Source organism: Manis pentadactyla, chromosome 6 (assembly GCF_030020395.1).
Source record: "Manis pentadactyla isolate mManPen7 chromosome 6, mManPen7.hap1, whole genome shotgun sequence".
Classification (NCBI taxonomy): Eukaryota; Metazoa; Chordata; class Mammalia; order Pholidota; family Manidae; genus Manis; species Manis pentadactyla.
In genome coordinates, this window is record NC_080024.1 from 8,289,180 (window position 1) to 8,303,834 (window position 14,655).

The following is a 14,655-nucleotide window of genomic DNA, read 5'->3' on the forward strand; positions in this document are numbered from 1 at the left end:
TGCTTCCTTCTCTGCGGAATGTGACCCCAGGCCAACCTCAGCTCAGATCCACTGAGATGTTTACTAATGGCCCAGAAAGTGTGAACACTTCATCCTTGTGCTTAGGAATAAGCAATAATGATGTCATCCTCTGTGTACAACTGAACGGGGTGGTTTATAGGCACCTGAAAGCAGCACGACCTTGGGCAAGTTGCGTAAGGTCCCAAACCCTTCCCTCCTCCCTCCCCTGTAAAGTGTGAACCTACCCGGCTCTCAGTGGTGGGTTGATAGCAATACTGAAGGGACCATCCATGGTCCTTGGCTGAACCAAGACCACCCGAAGCCAAGCCCTGCTGGCCTCCCCCTGCCTGCAGCCCCCGGTATATGTGGCCAGCCTGCCCGCACCCACTCCCTGTACCCACCTCCACATGCCACTCCCAAGTCAAAGTCAGAAGTCAAAGATTTTTATTGTTCTACAGACACTTCTGAAAAGAGATCTAATTGAGAAAATATACAAAGCATTTAAGGGTTTCATCTCCAAGTCTGACTGGAGGCGTCGAAGCCCTCCTCTTCAAGGCTCAGGGCTGAAAACGGTTAGCATATCGAACGATCAGTAAAAACATGCAAAAGTGAGAAGGAAAAAAGGAAAAAACACTGCATTCCCCCAAAGCAGAGGGAACAGAATTTCAGAACGAGGAGGCAGCGGGATGTCCAAGTACCAGGTGGCTCTCCCTTCCCCCGTTATCTTCTAGAACAGCTCCAAGCTTGGAGAAAACAGCCAGCCCACCCACTCAGCAGGCCCTGCAGGCCCGCGGCCCCCAGGACAGGCAGAGGCGATGCCCTTTGGAGGCCGCGGCGGGGCCCTGGTCCTCCCTTCTTTGGTTCCACTTGGAGAACTGATTGTGCTTGACAGACTCAGACCCACCCCCAAAACCCCAGGCTCCCGCTGGTGGGCTAAAGGCACTGACAGGGGTCCTAGGGGTTTCCCCAGGACGGCCGTCCCTCCTTGTGCTCTGGGTGGGAGCATCTGGCACGTTCCCTCCTCCTCCGCCCAGACGTGGGAATCAGGACGCGGGAGGACGTGTGCTGTCCAAGGAAAAAGCCCTTCAGGATTTTCCCAACTGTGCAGACTTTTCTGGACCCCATTCCACACCCTATCCCCCACCCCCACCTTGCCCAGGACCCCCACATGCCTGGCCCCTCCATGTATCCTTCCCCTGGGCTGCCACTGCAGCTGTGGGCCAACCCCAGTGGACCCAACTTCAAGATGGTGATCACAGAAACCATCCTGGGGTGCCCCCCGCACCCCCAGATTTGGGAGGTCAGAGGTGGGGCCTCGAGGTCACAGCTCTGGTACAGGGAGGCGGGCAGGGCTGGAATGGAACTGGGAGACACGTCACGTCTACAGAAAGGTGTCCAAAGTACAAGCTGAGCAAGGGGAAGGAGGAGGGCCAGGGAGTGGACAGAAGAGAAAAAGAAAGAGGGCAGGGGCGGGGCCGGGAGTCCGGGCGGCCTCACGCCACCCCGCAGATGCGCGTCTCCACCACAAATGTGTTCTCGAAGTGGCGGATGGCGTTGCAGTTCTTGGCCCCTCGCTTGTTAATCCCTAGGGGGCAACAGAGAAATCCCAGTGAGGCCTGTGGCCTGGCCCAGAACTGGCTGGGCCGCAGAGGCCACCAGACTGGGGGCCTGACTCAAGACCTCAGGACCAGGAGTAAGAGGAAGCCCGGGAAATGGCACCAGATTCTTCCCCAGGGGCAGCGCAGCGGAGGAGGGCTCAGGAGCCAGAGCCAGCCTGCCCAGCAACGCCGCCTTCCTGCTCATCTCGGGGGTGTCACTTAACCTCTCTGTGGCTGTTTCCTCTCTCAAAGGGACAGTAATCCTGACGATGATGACAACTTACACTCTTTTAGGCCATAAAGAGCAAAAAATGGCCTGGCACAAGTGCTCGGTGAGCATTAGCTCTTAGTGCCGCTGCTGTCTAGCTCCCTGAAGCTCATCTCCAGCTGTGTGGCCAGGAGCTGCCAGAGAATGGCTGAGGTTTGCAGCTCAGGGCAGGGGCCCAGGTGGGCACAGCCCACCACTCACGTCTCCGGGTAGCCCGGTGCCGCAGCCGGTAGGTGTCCTTCCCACTGCACAGGTGGTAGATGAAGGAGCCCAGGGCCTCCTTGTCGCTGACGTGCTCTGTGACCACCATCTCCTCCTGGATGATGTACGTCTGTGGGAGGTAGGTCCCCCTCTGCCAAGGGAGCGGCCACGGTGCTGGATCAGTACCCAGGGCTCTCTGCCCCTGGTGTCCGCTTGCCCCCTGCCCACACCCCTCATTGTCACCCTTCTCATTCAAGCCAAGTCCCCCAGTGTCTGAAACCCCTGGGCACACACGCCCACCTCCCTCATCCAGAAGATCAGCCCCAGGCACTTCCTGTTTGTGCCAAGTGCCTGTGCCTGCTCTGCATGAATCACGTGTGTATGCGAGTCTGCTCTCCCACCCAGGGTGGGTGCTCCTCGGGGCAGGGCCCCATCTGCTCCTGCACGGCCCCCATGCGTGCTAAGGAAGCTGGTCCTGGGGTTGGAGAAGGGGAGATGTGGACCCCGGATTTGGGAGAGGGACATGGAAGGAGGAGGACCCATCTGGGGTCTTGGGCCCAGCTGACAACAATGTCCCTGGACCCCCCAACCCCCACTGCAGGAACCTCCTTTGCCCCAGGCCTGGCTCACCTTCACGTTCATGAGGAGCTCCCAGAAGTTGCGAGGGGGCAGCACGATGGTGGTGTTGAGCTCAATGACGTAGCACTTGTCCAGGGAGATGTCGTGGTAGGCTGTGAGGCCCTGCACAGGAGGAGGGGCCATGTCAGCCTCTGCGGGTCAGGGGCTGCCAGTGCGGGGCCCCCTGGTTCCGGGGCTGCCTTTGCCTGCTCCCCGCCTAGCCTAGGTTTGTCAGGGGCGCCATTACTAGATGAAAACGCCAGCTGCTAAGTGTCTCGGTTGTCACAGGGCTCTTCTCTCGGGGTTGGAGTTGAGGTTTGGGGAACGCAGTAGTGTCCCCACAGTGCATTTTCATCAGACCTTGGAGGTCCTGCCACCTGTGGACAGCCTGGATCCTCAGTGGGAGATGCTCCATCCCTGGCCCTCTGTGTTTTTCAGCTGCAACAATGTCCAGGATGTGGAGAGAAGGGTTGGTGCTAAAGAAGCCCTACGCAGTTTTGGGAAGCAAGTATGAGAACGAGTAAGGCAGCCTGTGTTTCACTGGCTTCAAAACTCTTGCTGGCAACAGAGGTGGGAAGGACGGTTACCTCTGGGTGGGGGTATGACTGGGAAGGGGCACAGGGAACCGTCTGGACTGCTGGCAGGGTTCCAAATCTTCATCTGGACGGCATCTGCTTATATGTACGCCTCCACAGAACTCCACTAAGCTGCACTTGGTGGTAGGCATGCTACGCCTCAATAAAATGTCAGCATGGAAATACCTCAATGAAAAGGAACATTGGCCTCGCCTATGACAGCCAGTGTTCTGCAGCTGTCAGCTGGCTGAGGAGAAAACCAGCCACGAAGTGTTTGTATTCAGTGATGACCACATTACCTATATAATAAAAGCAACGTCTTCAAAACCCTGGTAAGCCTAAACCGTGGGCACCTACTACACAGTTTATAGTCAAAGAGACTGTGTGAAGGGACCCGTGTCTTTCGCTCCTCTTCTCCTTCCTCATGGCTCTTAGTGGAGGGGGACCTGGGTCCCCAGGATAGCACCCACCACCCTTACTCCAGTCCCTGGCGGGCCTCACCCGCTGGAAGTCGTGGATGATGTCCGCAGGGTCGCCCCCACCAAACCGTGGCACGGGCACGTTGATGCGCTCGTAGTTCTCATCGAGGTAGATCTTCACGTCCTCCTCCAGCTCCATCCGCGTGCGGACCTGGGAGGACAGCGAGTCCTCGTACAGCACGCCGCAGTGGAAGAAGTTGTCTCGGGCCAGCTGAGCAGGGGGTGGGAGAGAGACAGACTGGTCACGGCCACGCGGGCAAAGCCACTGCCACCGACTCAACCACCTCCTGCCCTGAAGGCCTGGGGGAGCAGAAGGGTGGGACTGTGAGACCCATTTCATGGAGGGAGAAACGGAGAAATGTGGGGAGTCAGGGAGGGTGAGCTGGGCCTGCCAGTTCCTAGGTGGCCACTCTCTTTGGGCCTCAGTTTCCCCATCTGCAAAATGAAGTGACCCCTCAGGTTTCTTCTGGCCTCTGGGTCCATGAATGTGACTGAAATGGGATGGCTCCACAGAGGGGGCCCTCCAGGGACACCTGAGTAAGAGGCTTGGGGGGGCAGGAGGGCTCTCGGGCACAGGGCTCTGCACCTGGCCGGGGGGAGCTGCGGGGTACCACCCTCCCTGCCTCCAGGCAGTGCTCGCCCATCCATGTTGTCCCCTGCTGTGGGGCCCTGCAGATCTTGGGGACACAAGAGGGAGAGCGTTGCTCAGAGGCAGCCCCGTTAGCTCCTGGAGGTACCACATGGCCAGCTGTCATCTCACGAGCCCCACCACCTTCCCTGGACCTGGCACCTCATGGGAAACCTAGACAAGCACTGTGTTCCACGCCTGAGCAGCCGGCCCAATGGCCCAGTCACTCCCATCCATCAGGGAAGGGAGGCAGTGTGACCTGAGGCCTCGGACGGGCAAGCCCAACAGCTCTGGGCCTGGGCTGCTGGCCTGTGGGGGCGAGGGGCGGGGTTCCCCTTCTGTTTTAAGCTCTTGGAGGATGAATCATCACAAGTGAATCATACTTTCCCAGGCACAGAGCCAGAGGCTGCTCCATTCCCTGGGAACTGGGGTGAGGTGAGGAACCCCAGGAGGGTGTGCAGGGGGGCTGGGAACAGAGGGGACACGGAACCCAGGTGAGTCTCAGGGAGGGCCAAGGACCATCTCCCGCACAGGAAGTGAGGTCGGAAGGCCGCGGGGAGCCTGCCTTGGTGGGGGAGGAAAGGGGGAGCCACACAGAGGGGGGAGCAGGAGAAGTCAACAAGAGGGGCTCGTCAGCAGGTGTGTGGGAGCTGAGGCCTCCGGAGCACGGGGAGACCAAACTCCTCCGCAACTTCCAGCACGGGAAAGCGGGGGACAAAGCTAAAGCCCAGTGTCTCAGGGTAGGAGGCCCCTTGGGGCATAAATGACTGGCAATCTCTGACCATCTGTCACTCCAGAGACTCCCCGTTCACTGTACTCAGGCTGTTCTTTTGAGGTACCTTTAAGTTAACTGCCTTCAGTTCTGAGTTGGCGGAACCGCCTCCCTCCCCAGGGTCTGGATTGACCACAAGGTCACTGTGACCGTGACCAGTTCTCTCAGCCCAGCTTGCTGCCCCGAGTGGCTGTGCAAGCAGATAACTGGGGGTGTGACTATCAGCGGAGGCCACCCTACAGGAGCTAGAGGTGACATCTGTCCTTAAACCCACTCTCCACCTTTGTTTTGTAATCCTGATGTCCCCAGCCCCAGAAAGTGAGTCCTTAAGGCATGACACAGGGTCTGGGCTCCAGAGGGACGGCAGAGTCCCCACTGCTGCGGTACCTGAGATTCTGGTCCTCACCTGGGCAAGGAAGAAGTATCTGTAGATGTAGACAGAGGCGAACACGAGGCCCATGAGCAGCACAACCATGCCCACAGACAGGTAGCACAGGCTGCCCACCGAGCCCCTCTTCCTGTAGCGGTGGTAGGGCGGCCGCTCCTCCTGTGGACGACAGTGCTGGGTCAGCCAGGCGGTGCTCCTGGGAATCCCCCGACCCCCGTCCCAGGTGAGATGTGGTGCTCTTGGCCGGGAGGGAGCCTTGGGGTGAGGAGAGGGAAGGACCTCCACTGGGTACACAGAGCTTCCTCTGCAAAGGATGCCCAGCAGGGTCTCCCCGGGCTCTTCCATCCAAAAAGAAACTGAGACCCACCTCGAAGCCACATAAAATGACCCACTGGGATTAAGTGGGAGCATCTGGAAATTACCCATGACAGAAGCCCCCTCATTACCCCAGCTGTGACCACAGTACATTCTTTCAAATGTGGAACACACAGACACGCCTTAGTAATTGTGCCATACCTAGGAACCTAGAGAATTGGGGCGCAGTGGGCAGGGTGCAAGCTGCTGCTCTGGGCACAGTGGTGGGGAGGGGGTGGGACTAGTATGGGGGCCAGGAGACGGACTGCTGGGCTCTGCCAAGGAGGCCGCGGAAGGGGCTCTGGGGGACCCACAGAGGCTGGGCACTGCTGCGTCCCTCCCGCCAGGCAGCACTGAGCCTGCGACTGACCCATGCCAGGCAGAGCACAGCCTCTCCACCGGCCCCGCACCGGCTCCGGCCGGCAGTGTCGAGCAGGCTGCCAAGAGCGGAGCCTGCAGGGCGAAGTCTGGTGGCTTCTGGAAGCCAGGGCGCTTCTGCCGGGAGGGAAACGTGGCTGTGGCGGCAGAAGCCACTGTCGGGGAGGCCAGGGCTGGAGGCTCCTGGACAAAACCTGCTCTGGGGAGCCAGACTTGGGCTCAGGACAGCAGCTTAAGGGCTGACAAGCAGCAGCAAGCTAACCTTCCCAGCTCTAGGCCGCGCGGAAGGAAGGGCCAGAGAAGGAAGGACTGTGTGTGTAAAACTCAACACCGCCTCACCCAGAGCACTGGACTGAGAGTCCAGTGATTTGGGCTCTTAACCAGCTGCATGGGCTTGGTCGCGGTTCGTGTGTATGCCTGCCCTCCCTACCCTGGCCCCAACCCTGGCCCACATCCACCCTTGGAGCTGTTCCAAGATCCGCAGGCCTGTCTCTGCCTCCAAAGCCCACCCTTCAGTCTCCCCTCCACTGTGTCCAGATGCAGCCAGGGTGAGACCAGCCCAGGGACAAGCCCCCACCAGCCTCAAGGTGCTGAGGCAGTGCTGGGGGCGCAGGGAGCTTCTCACGCGGCCTCTGCCACTGCCTGCCTGCTTAGCCCTTTGTGCCATGTTTCCTTTCTCCCTTCGGCCCAGGAGTGGAGGAGGCGGGGTGGCGTGGCACAGGGTCATGTCCAAGTCACCCAGGACAGGCCCTTGGCTCCAGAGCAGCACTGGGGGCCCAGCCTGGTCGGGGTGGGGCACGGGGCCTGTTGTGCAACTCAGGTGGCACCCCCAAGGCCCCCTGGCTTCAAGCATATGGGGGAATGGGGCCTAGACATCAGGGAGCAGAGGCGAGTCCCATCACAGGGCCACATGTCTCCCTGAGGCTCTCCACCCTGACCCTTAGGAAGAGGACAAAAGTGCCTAGAGGACCCTCACCACCACTGGGCACACTCATCACCGGAACAGCTGGCCCCCAGCCTCTGTCCCTGGGATGCGGACAGAGGACAGAGAGGTGCCCTGGCCCATCCTGCTCCCCCGCACCCCAGTCTGCCCTCCAGGGAGCTTGCCTGGCAGAGGCAGGAGGTCAGGCCCGCGGCCCCTCACTGGCTGAGCCCATCGGCAGGTCTGAGGCCTCTCCCCACCCCGGCCCAGCAGCGGCAGTTCTGTGAGGAAGCCAGAGAAGCAAGCCTGTGAGACCACCCACCTGGCTGGCTCCCTGGGGGCACAAACCAAAGTCATTCTTAAGAGGCCCACAGGGACAGCTGCCGGCCAGAGGGGTGGGGGTGGGGCTGCAATGGCTTTGACCTTCCAGTGGGCTCCCAGGGGCAGCACATGACGGGGCAACTAGCGTCCACAAGGAACCAGCCACCCAGGGACGCACGCAGATGAGGCGGTGGCCTTTCTGCTCCTCCGGTGTCATGATGGGTCCTCAGGAAGGGTGGCTGTCCCAGAAGACAGGCCAGGCTGCCTGAGCCAGCTGAGAGTCCTGCCCTCAGGGCACGACACTTGTGTTTAGTGAGACTGCAGGGCTGCCAGGACCCAGGGTTGAGAAGGGCCAAGAAGCCCCCCAGCAGGGGTGGGGGGCCCATGTGTCGGGAGCATTACAAGCCCCCCTCGATGGGTTCTCATTTGAAATGTGAACAGATGCTTCCTGACAGGGTTTTGTCATCATTAAAGAAGACAAGGAACCTGAAAGCCCTTTGTACAGGATAAAGTGCTAGATAAAAACAGCAGATCTTTATGAGCTGAACCTTTTAGGGCCACTGCCAGTGGACTACTGTTAAGCCTGCACAGTGACCACGATTTTGCTCCTACACTTAGGAAAACTGGAGAAGCAAGCTTGTGAGAGTTACTTTAAAGCAAAACAAAGTCAATTGCCTACAAGCAGAGCCCAAGGGCCTGCTCCACAGATGAAGTTCAGGGACAAGGTGAGGCCTGCTAGTTTTACAACTGCCTTTTTGCTTCCGGTTGGGTCAGGTGTTTCTAAGTGCTTGGGGGAAAAGGCCAGGCAGGAGGGGTGGCTTATGTGGCTGAGAAGGACACGGCCTCCAGACAGGACCCCTAATGCCACCTTGTGTCCTCACATGTCTCTGTGGGGGTCACTGTGAATGTTAGGGATCCTTACCTTACCTAGATGTGCAGTGGACATACCCCTCACAGGCTGGGACTAACAAATGGCTCTCTGTCCCGCCCCTACTCGTACCCCTTAGTGCACACCCAGGGTCCCCATCCTAATCCACACCCCTCCCACCCGCAGGGCTGAGCAGCAGGGCTGAATGGGAAAGCAGCCATGCTCAGAGCCCACCACTCCACAGTCAAGACCAATGCTTAAATTTCAAAGCCCTTTGCCAGCCCATTACTGCAGCCACCACTGCCTCTGGGGAGGTCAGTCAGTCTGGTGGGGCCCTGGGGATCCCTAACTTTCCCACTCACACACGATGGCTGAGGGGCCTGCTTTCTGAGACCCCCAAGCTGCTTTCCTGGTCATGCTGGAGACCCAGGAAAATGCCACCCGGCCCCCTCCCCATGGAACAGTCAGCGGCCACCAGGCATTTGAGGGCTTCCACTTAGAAATTGGAAAATCACGGCAGGCTGTTTTCAAGGCAACTGGGCTTTCTGAACACAAGTGTCTTGCTGTATACCTATGTGGGCCACGTGGTGGAAGTCCAGGGACTGCAGAGGGGCCTGGGTCTCTGCCTGCCTGCTTCAGAGGCCCGCAATCGCACTCATTTGTTGAGTTAGCAAAGCCAAGCCAGAGCAATCAGGGGGAACCCAGCCAACTGAAGCGTTAGCTCAGCAGACCCCCACGGCTCAGGGAGAGAGCGCCCCAGCCATGTCCCTTAGTAACAATGTCCAAATCAACTGCAAGCGGATTAAACTACAATTGCAGGCTGCTCAGAGGAGGCTGGCAAGGGAGCCAGAAATACACTTGCTGCAGGCCCAGGCTGACAGCTGGAGGGGGAGGGGGTCTTGTCTGCCTCCCCAGCATCAGCCCTCCTCCTCAGCACCTTTCCCGGCTGCAGACTACAGATCTGCAAGGGTCTGCAAGTCAAGGGCACCAATGTGTGTGTGTGTGAGAAAGATGCAGAGATCAACTAGTGCGGGGCGGGGGCGGGGGCAAATGCCCACTGTCCACCAGAGCATCTGAGGCTGTGTTTGGATGTACAGATATCAGCTGCGTAAAGGCCCACAGGGGTCATGGGTTCACCTCATTCCTGTCATGTGGCCCAGTGGCACCCGAAGTGCATGCCCTGAGAACTCTGCTCAGCTGGGCTGGACTGGGTCGATTCTCTCATCTCTTCCTTTCCTGACAGTCAAGATGAGACTCCAGAGAACAAAGCTCGCAAGAATGAGAGAGAAAGCTGGCTGCTGGAAGCGCTCTCCTGGGGGGAGAGACTGCAGAGGGTGGGGGTAGCTGGGCTGTGCTTCTGTGATTTTACCATAAACACTTTTCTCTGTAAGAGAAACTCGTCCTCCCTGGCAGTCTGCTGACAGCCTTGAAACAAGCAAGACCAGCCAAGGGGAGAACAGAAAAGGCAGGGAAACAGAGCGGGGAAGCAGGAAGGCCACTGCGGTGCAGGCCCAAATGCCAAAGCCCCTCTGAGGGCGCACAGCAGGCCAGGAAAGGGACCACCGACGTCCCTGTGCCGCCATGGGCGGGAACTGGGGCTGGGCTGCCTTCCCACGACGGGCCTTTCGGCCCAGCCCTTGGGGCTAGCCGCTGGCAGGGGACCCCCCTCCCCCAACCAATCCAGGAGATCCAGCTCCCTCCTGCCAAGGGCCTGAGGCCAGGACAGGGAGAGTGAAATCTGATCCCCAGGTATGCAGGCTGGGAGAGGGGGCAACGCAGGGGCCATTGATCAAAGGCAAAAGCCAAGGAGAAAATTACCAGAGATGACTGTATTGAACCTATTCTCTCCTTCTGCGGCCGCACAGCACCTCCCAAGCCCCCGTCCCGCCCAGCCCATTCGAGCTTGTACTTGCCCACACCTGGCTGCGTGTGCGCACGCAGGCACAGGATTGTGGGGAGAGGGGAGTTGCACTAAGAGGCGCAGGGTTGGTCAGTGGGCCTCTCAAGGGGAGGAACTGTCTGGCCAGAGGGTGCTAGGAGGGGGTGTTTCCTGGCCAGCCCACTTAACAAGCTAACTTCTCGCCAACCCCTTCCACCACCCCCATGTGGCATAGGCTTCTCCTCTCAGAGGCAAACACCAAGGAGAGGGTGGGCAGCTGGAGGCCCAGCTGGGCCCTCACCCCCATCCCTTCCCGGCCCACCGAGGCACTTCCTTCCAGCAGCAGGTCTGGGGACAAAATCGTCCTTGTGTCTCAGCTTTTGCTCAGAAGCAGGGGGAGCCCCCACTGTGAGGGTGTTCCCACCACCTCACCCTGGCCCCTGGCCTGAACACAGGTCGACATTTCATTACATCAGCCAGCAGGGGCCTCACTGCTGAACGGCATTCACAAACTCTTCTGTTCATAGAGTGGTCCTTTCAGGACTTTAAACCTTATTTTTGAGTGAACGTTCTCAGGTCACACCCAGCCAGAAGAAACCTAATAAACTTTCCTCCACATCCCCAACAACACGGCACACAACCCTAATGCTCTGTCTTGATAAAGCAGCTCATGGGGTCCTGCCACCCTCTCCTCCGGGCCCTAATAAATGGCTGACGTCCTGAGCTACATCTGTGAATGCTGGGTGCCCGCTGTGCCCGAGGCGGAGGAACACGGGAGCTGTGCTCCTTGGCCAGGTCGGAGGCTCATGGCAGTGCACTTTTCCCAAGGCACCAACTTGCAGCAGAACCAACACGGAACATCCAAAGGTCCCCTACAGCCCGGGGAGCTACGGGAGTTTTCTCACATCCTAAAGGTACCGATTCTCTTCCTCCTCCTGGTCATTAGGAGAGAGGGGGGACCCTGCCCAACTGACTCCACGCTGAGCAGGCTCAAGGCCATTACAAATAGCACCAGGGCCATGTTGGTATTTCCACTTCCTGCTGGGCGAGAGGCAAGAGAGGCCGCTGGATTTCAGAACCAGAAGCTCAGTTGATGTCAAGGTGCTGCTGGCATCTGCCATCCAGCCTGACACTATCAGAAGGCTGCTGCTGGGAACTCCCCACTGTCTGGCTGGTCCTTCCTCTTGCCCGAATTCTACAGCTCTTAGAGGCAAGGTCCCGTGTTCCAGGCCTTGGCTGAGAGACCGACTCTGGGAGAAGCCGGGGTCAAGGCCCCATCCCTGCTCCCACCCAGGAGGGGGCGGGGGACAGGCTCCCTTGGTGAAGGGAGGAAGGAGGCCTGAAGAGCCCCTTGTAAACTTTCAAAGGTGCAGACTACCCTTCGTCACATCAGCCGCCTAGGCACCTGATGAAGAGAGCGCTGCTCTGCCGGAGGGTGCACAGCGATCACTCACCCCAGTCTGGGTGGTCGCTGATGCTGCTCGCCAGAGGCTCCTGCTCACACTCCTCAGGGTTTTTACTTGGGCCTGACACCCACCCCGGGCCACTCTCCAGCGGCCCAGTGCCCAGGGGGGCCCCTGCAGCCTTGGAAATACTTTGGACAATACTCTCCACAAAACCTGGGGAAGGCCTTTGTGGCTGAGAAGGGCTCCTTTGAAGGCTGCAGCAGGAAGAGGAAGGGAGTGGACAGAGTCTTTCGAAGTCCAGTCTCCAAGTGGGGGCCAGAGGCTTGATGGGCCCCAAGACCGCCAGGGCGCGGGCTGCGTAGACCTTTGCCGGGGCAAGACAGCCGGGCTGGACCAGCTCTCCCTCGCCTCGCCTCCCTGCGGCCACGCGTCCTGCCCGCTCCGGCCCTCCCCGGGTCAGACTCCACGCAGCTCAGGCAGTTTTCCACCGCGGAAATGCCTTCTTCCCCCCAGGCCGGAGGGAAGGAGAAGAGGGAGGCCGCCGGCGGGGGCGGGATGCACCGAGACCCGCCCCCACAAAGCTCGTCGGGGATGCAGGGGCGCCGTGGGGGCGCCTCCCCGCGGGATGGAGGGCGCTCAACGGAGCCAGACCCGGGTCAGGAAGGAAGAGGGCTGTGTCTCGCCGGGAGGCACCGACGGCTGGGGGCGGAGTGGGATCAGGGCGCCCCGCCCGCACCCTAACTCCGAACCTGGAATCCCGACTGTGCGGCCAGGCGGGCTCTGGTCTATTTCCATTTCATGACTTTCCGACCCACTAATTCGGGCGCAGAGCAGCACGCTCCCCGTCCCCGCTGCTCCCCGCCCGGGATGGGACCAACGGCCTCTCCCCCTTCGCGGTATCAGACTCCCCACCCGCCTTCAATTACCCGCCAATCAAGACCCACCGCCCTACTTTGGGGAAACGACGTCCAGCCTTCCTCCCATCCCCCACCTGGAGACTCGCCTCTCAGCCCCTCCGCCCTGGTTGGAAGCAGACGCACACCCCCCACTGAGATTCCTCGAAGTTCTCCGGACCGGCGCCCTCCCTCTCGCTGGGAGCCGGCCGCCAAGAGCCCCCTCCGCCTCTGGACGGGCCCTCGGTTCCGCGCCCGGGCCCTCGGCCCCTCTCACCCGAGCCGGCGTCAGCAGGATCTCCGCGGCTGCGGCCGGCGCCGCGGCCGCGGCCGAGGCCGACGCCGAAGCCTTGTCGGCCTTGTCGCCCTTGATGCCGGCCACGGCGGGCTGGAAGCTGATCTTCACCATGGCTGCGACCGGCCGCGCGTCCGCCCTGCAGCCTCGGCTGGTGCCGGCTCTCTGCGAGCAACCGCCGCTCCGCGCTCCGCACGCACCGGAAGCTTGGCTGCCGCTCAGGTCGCTTTCTCTAGCCCCACCCCCAGCTCTCCCCGCCCCCCTGCAGGAGCGCCTGGGCGCCCTTCTCGCCGGCGCCCCCTTTCCGCCCCCGGGGCGCGCAGTGATCCCTGCCGGGCGTGCTCTCCGACCTGGAGAGGACTGATTCCCTCGACCACTCACTCGCCCGCCCACTCCATCCATCCATCCATCCATCCATCCATCCATCCATCCATCCATCCATCCATCCATCCATCCAATTAGGCATGGACTCAGCCCTCTTCGCAGCTTTACTCCTTCTGGCTTCGTTTCCAACACCAGCATCCCCAAAACACAGTCTTTGTTTAAAGTGTTTGCTAGGCAGATGCAGCTTCTAGACAAGTACCCCATCTCCCCTTCCCGACTTCGTACCCTCTTCGGAAACTGTCGCCTTCGCTGCACCTGCTGGCCCTGCACCCTCCTCCCATCTGGGCCGGGTCCGGGAGGAGCCTTCAAGGCCATGTGCCCAGCAGCTTGCCTGCATCCTGCACCCATCCACACCTCTTTCATTCTCCATCATCCTTTTTCCTTCATGCTTCATTCCCGCAGAACGTTTCTGAGGGTCCTTGGGGGGTGCATGCTAAGGACGCTGGGAGTAGCCTGAGCCTCCATTACTGACAGACCCTATCGCCCACTTCTCATCCATTCGGGAGGATGGTGGCAAATGTGGTGGGAAGATCCTCATGGCCAGTGTCTGGAGGCTTGTGTTTGGAGTTCCAGTCAAGACTCTGTCCCTGCAAAGCATCACAGGAATTGTGGAGGGGCAGGGCCTTCTATTGCTGAGGCATCTCTTGGCACCAATACCCTGGATCTTTCTTCACTGTCCTTGGTCCAACTGGACTGGGGACAATACCCAGCAACACACACACACACAGCCTTGGGCTGAACCCCAGCTTTGTTCCACAGTTGGACTGACAGGGGAAGGCAGGGGAGTCTGAGGCCTTGTTGGGGACAGTCTGTAGGCCTCCACTGACCCCTCCTATCATGTCTCGGTCAGCTGCTTTGAGCCATGGGTGTCCACCCCGCCATCCTGGCCCAGACCTGGATGAACCTAGCAGCCTTGAGGACAGACAGGTTTATAAGGAAGATCTAACTGATGCTAAGGCCAGCCTGATGGGGAACCAGGAGGAGGGATGGGAATGTGAGGAAGATGGCTTGGAGGAGGTGAAGAGAACTTTGGTTGGATGAGAACCAGACCGGAAGATTATATGGACTGTTGTTACTCAGCTCTGAGAACCCCCAGGTGAATCTTGGTGTTTGGAAAAGCTAAGCTCCTGGCCCTTGGTTAGATTCCCACACAGTGACCCCAACATTCATTCCTCCACTCAGAAAATGTTTTTCAAGTGCCTCTGCATGCCGAGCATTGTGGCAGAAAACAGAAAGCCCCAAGACAACCCAGAAGCCAAGGGCTTGATCACGTTAAAACTTCCATCTGCCAAGTTTTCATGTCTCCTCTCATTTCACTCCAGACCCCTGACCTACCATTGCCCACATGCTAGTCATGGAAAGCAGTTGACTAACCCCAGGTCACAGGGCCAGTAGGGCACAGATCTCAGGTGGGTGAGACAGGACCAC

At 59.7% G+C, this 14,655-nt stretch overlaps 1 protein-coding gene across 2 annotated transcripts; it reads right to left on the minus strand.

The window, feature by feature from the left end:
* Nucleotides 1-421: 421 nt before the first annotated feature.
* On the minus strand, nucleotides 422-13,059 carry ITM2C (integral membrane protein 2C). Of its 2 annotated transcripts, XM_036912599.2 has the most exons (6): nucleotides 12,826-13,057; nucleotides 5,546-5,686; nucleotides 3,762-3,950; nucleotides 2,698-2,808; nucleotides 2,068-2,218; nucleotides 422-1,585 (listed from the first exon to the last, which is right to left on the minus strand). In XM_036912599.2, exons 1-6 carry the CDS (start codon nucleotides 12,955-12,957, stop codon nucleotides 1,494-1,496), a joined length of 816 nt encoding a protein of 271 aa, XP_036768494.1. In that variant the 5' UTR covers nucleotides 12,958-13,057; the 3' UTR covers nucleotides 422-1,493. The 2 variants fall into 2 exon arrangements, with proteins under 2 accessions (XP_036768494.1, XP_036768502.1); XM_036912607.2 differs by lacking the exon at nucleotides 5,546-5,686 and having other exon boundaries at nucleotides 12,826-13,059.
* Nucleotides 13,060-14,655: the final 1,596 nt, after the last annotated feature.